General features: G+C 54.3%; 1 protein-coding gene across 1 annotated transcript; it reads right to left on the bottom strand.

The window, feature by feature from the left end:
• Positions 1 to 3471: 3471 nt before the first annotated feature.
• On the bottom strand, positions 3472 to 5662 carry NDUFB6 (NADH dehydrogenase (ubiquinone) 1 beta subcomplex, 6, 17kDa; the record flags this gene model as incomplete). Its single annotated transcript, XM_010157784.1, has 3 exons — positions 3472 to 3540; positions 4918 to 4962; positions 5570 to 5662. Coding segments are annotated over 3 exons (207 nt in total), but the record flags the coding sequence as incomplete, so codon positions are not given.
• Between the last annotated feature and the right edge of the window lie 57 nt (positions 5663 to 5719).

Below are 5719 nucleotides of genomic sequence, written 5' to 3'. Positions count from 1 at the left end.
TGGGAGGAGGTCTCCTCCAGTTGTCCTTGAGCTCTGTCATGGGAGGCTCTTTGCAACAAGACAAGTGCAAAGAACTCCTGACTCAATATATAACGTATAGATCACGTCTGTGTGTGTCTGTAACTGATCCGGTGATGTTGTTTAGCTGGGAGGGATCTCAGAGTTTGGTAGCAGATGTGCTGCTGTGTGTACATACGTGTATCAGGATATATATATGGATATTGGATATCGGGAAAAAGTTCTTCCCAGAGAGGGTGGGGAGGCACTGGGACAGGTTGCCCAGAGAAGCTGGGGATGCCCCATCCCTGGAAGTGTTCAAGGCCAGGCTGGATGAGGCTTGGAGCAACCTGGTCTAGTGGAAGGTGTCCCTGCCCATGGCAGGGGGGTTGGAACTAGATGATCTTTAAGGTCCCTTCCAACCCAAACCAGTCTGGGATTCTACAACATGTGTAACACAAGGACATTTAAAGGAACAATATTGTACAAGCCTAGTTTTGTTTTCATTTCAAGATGTTGCCTTGCCCACATCTCGTGAGGGAGGGAAATAAGACTCAAAGAATCTGAGAGGTAGAGGTGAGGCCCAGAGTACTCGGGGAAAAGCCACACTGTATTTGTAGAGGCACACTCCCTGTGCGAGCCCGGCACGCTGTCTGCAGTGTGGTGTCTTGCAACGGGTGGGTGGTCCTTCCGCTCGCCGCGTGCCACGTGCCGTCTTCTTCAGTGGGACGGGCGAGGTGGTGGTGATGGGTGCTCCTGCCGTAACTGTGCAGACACATTCCATGTCTCTATTGTCTTTTTTTGGTGGGTTTGTGACACTCAAACCCCTCCCTGTTTGTTCCCTCTGACCAGGGAGGGTTATCTGTTCTGAAATGCCCAGGTAATCCCAAAGCCCCACAAGCTGATCCACACCAGCCCTTGAGACTTGGGACTGAGTCTGTGGCCTAGAACAGTCACCAGGACCCCACATCATAGGGATGGGGGTTTCAGCGGTGGCTCTAGGGGGGATGCCCATGGGACTCAGGGGTCCCTGTATTGCTGGGGGGCTCTCACTAGAGGAGGAGAGGTGTCAGGACTTCCTTGGGGGAATCTGGGAGCATCAGGCATCCCCATGGGTGTGGGGTGTCCTCAGGAGATGTCACAGTCCCTGGTTCCTCACAAGCATTTCAGGGGGCCCTTGGGGACATGGGGCACCACAACCAAACTTTCATTAGTGGAGCGAGGGTGGCAGGGGACCCCAGGGAGATGGGGCATCTCAGTGGTCACTCACCCTCAGGACGGTGGGCTCGGAGTCATTGTTTGGGTACGGCATGTGCAGGTAGGGGTCAGAGGAAGCCTCCCCGTCCGCGGCGTCCTCGGGCTTGGCCAGGCTGAGCAGCGGCAGGTTGGTGGAGGCGAAGGTTCGCTTCAGGCTGCAGCAGTTTGGGGGAGGAGCGGACCTAGGGAACTCCGCACTGGGGGGACTGCCACGCAGTGGGGCAGAGGTAATGTCAGGGACCCCCATGGCCATGGGGCAGAGACCCATGCCCAGGTAGGAAGCACAGGTCTCAGCCCTACAACCCCTCTATTAACCCCACTGCCCTCCTGATAACCCTCAATAGCCCCCATCAACTCCCCCAGGGACCCCTCCAAGCTTCCCCAGTACCCTCCTCCAGAGCCTCCCAGTGATGACCCACAGCATCCTACTACCCCTCACAGCCTACGACTGCCCCTCCACTTGACTCCCGACTTGCTGTCCCACCCTGAGCTGCCTTTTACCCGAGGAAAGAGACGGCCACGGGCTTGGCGAGGGCCTGGAGGGCACCCAGGCCCATCAGGGTCCTGGGGGCTGCGGGCTGGGAATCGGTGCCTGACGTGGGGTCCATGACCTCCTTGATCTCCTTCGACTGCAGGAGAGTTTTCACCCCTGCGTTGGCCATGGCTCTGCTGGTGCCAGTCTCTCCTGGAGGGGTTATAAGGGGTCGGGTAGCTCCTGCTACTCAGCTTGACCTCACAAACACTGGCTTTACTGGTCACAGGTGAGTCCATGAGGTCATAAGGGGAGGGGCTGGGACAGAAGCTCCTCCCCTTACCTACCTCAGGTTACCCTTTGGATTGCTGGTTTAACCATCTCTATCCCCAAAGTAGCCACCAAAACACTGGGGATCACTCAGTATCTCAAGTTGGAAGGGAACGATGAGGATCATTGACTAACTCCCTGCTCATCAAGAGGCCAGCCTTCCCCACGTACGTGGGGCAGTGATGGCAGAAGACTCCAGCTCAGGAAAGGCTGAAGGCAGAGAAGGAAGTGCTACAGGGTAAAGCATAATGCATTTTTGGCAGAAGTGCCACTTCTGCTACCCTCTTGGCAGAGAAGCAGGATGACGGTGTGCACTGGCAGCCCAGAAAGCCAATCGTATCCTGGGCTGTATCCAGAGCAGCATGGCCAGCAGGTAAAGGGAGGGGATTCTCCCCATCTACTCTGCTCCTGTGAGACCCCACCTGGAGTGCTGTGTCCAGCTCTGGGGGCACCAACATCAGAAGGATATAGACCGGTTGGAGCGAGTCCAGAGGAGGCCACGAAGATGCTCAGAGGGCTGGAGCGCCTCTGCTATGGGGACAGGCTGAGAGAGTTGGGGGTGTTCAGCCTGGAGAAGAGCAGGCTCCAGGGAGACCTTATAGCACCTTCGAGTAGGTACTTGAGGTCAAGGGGCTACAAGACAGCTGGGTGGGACTTTTTATAAGGGCAGGGAGTGACAGGATAAGGGGTAATGGGTTTAAATTGAAAGAGGAAGATTGAGATTGGACATGAGGAAGAAATTATTCCTGAAGAGGATGGTGAGGCACTGGGACAGGTTGCCCAGAGAAGCTGTGGATGCCCCATCCCTGGAAGTGTTCAAGGCCCGGCTGGGTGAGGCTTGGAGCAACCTGGTCTAGCAGAACGTGTCGTGAGTGGAGGTTGCCCCTGCCAATGGCAGGGGCGCTGGAACTAGATCATCTCTAAGGTCCCTTCCAACCCAAACCACTTCGTGATTTTATGATCCTCCAACATAGGTGGAAGCTCAATTTTCACTGGAAGTCTCTGTGAGAAATGGCTGGCAGGAAAGGGTTTGCTAGAGTGGAAGAGGACAGCCGTGGTGCGTGCGTGCAGGCATTCACCACGACACCCTTCCTTTGAGCAGCCCACTCCACAGTTCCCGGGTACCTATAGCGTCTCTCCTGCTACTGTATGGCCCGCACTGTCCTACTGCCAGATCTCACCACGTCAGATCAAAAGCTGAGGAAGGGGGGTCGGAGATGACCAGGACTTAGCAACAAAGCTCACCAAAGGCAAAAGAAACTCCCATACGAGTAGCAACTGGAATAACACAGACTGAGGAGAACGTAAATAACAGAAAAGCTGAGGCGATGCAGAATAAAGACTCTTTTATAGCAGAGATAAAGAAGTTGCAGTTCTCGCCTTGTTCGCCGAAGGAGGGAACCAGCCTTCAGCCATCAGTGGTGCTCACTGGGGTCTTCTTTCAGGGGTGGAATAACTTCTCCTGTCTCTAAAATTCTGTCGCCCTGATGGAAGGAGAGAGCATGGTGAACATCTCCTCCTACACCCCTCCTCTCCCTTCACACTGCACCAACTTTCAATTGAGCTGTAACCCTTCCCCCTTCCAGACAGAAATACCTTACTGCCCCTCACTCAGAACACTCAATTCACTCAAACGTTTCCCAGGATGCTGAGATAACACCACAGCCAAATTATCCAAAACCTGTACTTGCTCTACCCCCATCCTTCCAGCTATAGAACAGCCATCAAACAGTTGGAGACTATCTTGGTTTACAAATGTGTATTGGCCTTGTAGCAGTGCATCACCACCTTCCACACAGCACAGCCCTGGGCGAGCCGGCAAGCCCGTGAAGGGGCACGTAGCACCTCAAAAAACCAGTCTGATGCCCAACAGCTGCTTGTTATAACACTTCCTCGGCCTACCGAGCTGACCTGCTGCGTGCGCGTCCCACCACCCCCTTCACCACAGCACACCCGGGGGCGAGCCGGCAAGCCCGTGAAGGGGCACGTAGCACCTCAAAAAACTGGTCTGATGCCCAACAGCTGTTTGTTATAACACTGGGCACTGCCTCGGCCTACCGAGCTGACCTGCTGCGTGCGCGTACCGTGGCTGAAGTCACCTTCCCCAAGTTGCTATGTGGTTGTTAGGGATGGAACTTCCCATGGGTTTATTTTACATAAAGCACAATTAGGCAAATGTTATGCAAAAGAAAAATATGCAACTGGCAGAAACAGCACAGCTAAACTCGTAGGAGGATATTTGCTCGCCAGGTCGCGACACCAAGCAAGGAGTAATGGCTCAGAGCAGTCCAAAATCCAGTCAGGACCAAAAAACCCGACACCCTCTGCTTCGCTAACCAAAGCTCAGGCTGGGGGTGACAGGACTCTCTGGGGCACGGGGGACATTCAGGGACGCCTGGAACCAAGCTGTGCAGCCAGAACTAACACGCTCAGTGCCAAACCCCTCCCAACAATCTCCTGCCATTCCATACTGTAACAATCACACTTTCACAGAGACTTCAAACACCCAAACCCTTTTGCAAAGGTGCTGTTACGGCGCAGTAACTAAGGTCTGCATCCCTGTAGCGGAACACTCATGTTTTCCACCCAGGATAGGCAGTGCTGGCAGCCAGGTACTCGAAAGCTTGCTGCTACAGAGGACGGTAACACTGAAACAGGGACTGTCTGCTCTGAGGACAGGATGGAAACTGCTCAGAAACACTGTAACCGTGCTGCTCCAGGGCAGCCTGCCCACAGCACTGAGCTCTTCCTTCTAGAAATTCTCCCTGCAGCTACTGCACAATCCTGTACGTCTCCCCAGGTCACCCCTTCTCTGCCTGTTTTACAGTGCTGGAAGATAAAACAAGTATTGATAGACTTACTGGGAATATCCGTGGATTTGACATAATGACACCGTGCGGCACTTTCTGAAAGTGGAGGGGGAGAAAAGAGGGAAAGGGTAAAGAAAAAGGAGTGTTACCGAGATGAAGTACAAAGGATTTCCAAAACGGGGAAAAGAACCCTTCTAAAACACAAGCTCTACTGAGTACAAGGCTCGTTAAGCTGGGTTCTTTCACCCAGCTAAAGAAATATCTGAGGCTAATAAAACTTCACCTCCCAAGCACGACAAGCTTGTAGAAGTGGAAGGTCTGTGCCACTGTCAGTGCATTGGCCATGCCCCTTTCCCACCCCCGCAGTCTGGTTATCCCCAGGGTCACCCTTCCTCCTGGAAAGCAAAAATCCAGACACAGCTTTCCGGATCACGGCATGGCCAAAAGATGGTCACTACCAGAAACGATGACAAAAAAATACACACACGTTTGCGCCGCCCAAGCACGGAAAAACATGCGGTGAACAGACAGTAACAGACAGTTAAGGCAGTAACCTTAACCAGCACGTTCATACAAGCCTTCATGCGACCGCTGGTAGGATCAGCCCCCCTCCCCACAACACAGTTTCTTCCAGGGTTTAAGCCAGACCTCCCTCACTCCCCCCGAACCCCCTTCTTCGCGTCTCCTTCGAGGCCGCACACACCATAACGTGGTACTTCACGTAGTAGTGGATGATCCAGGCGGGAACCAGGACCCGCGTCAGGACGAAGCCACCGGTCTGATAGGCCTTGAACACCTGCGGGGCACAGGGACGCGTCAGGCCCGGGGGCGCCCAGTCCAGCGCGGCGGGGCC

This window comes from Eurypyga helias, unplaced genomic scaffold (genome assembly GCF_000690775.1).
Source record: "Eurypyga helias isolate BGI_N326 unplaced genomic scaffold, ASM69077v1 scaffold46848, whole genome shotgun sequence".
NCBI lineage: Eukaryota > Metazoa > Chordata > Aves > Eurypygiformes > Eurypygidae > Eurypyga > Eurypyga helias.
Note: the sequence above shows the minus strand (reverse complement) of the source record. Positions and strands in the feature narration are given on the sequence as shown.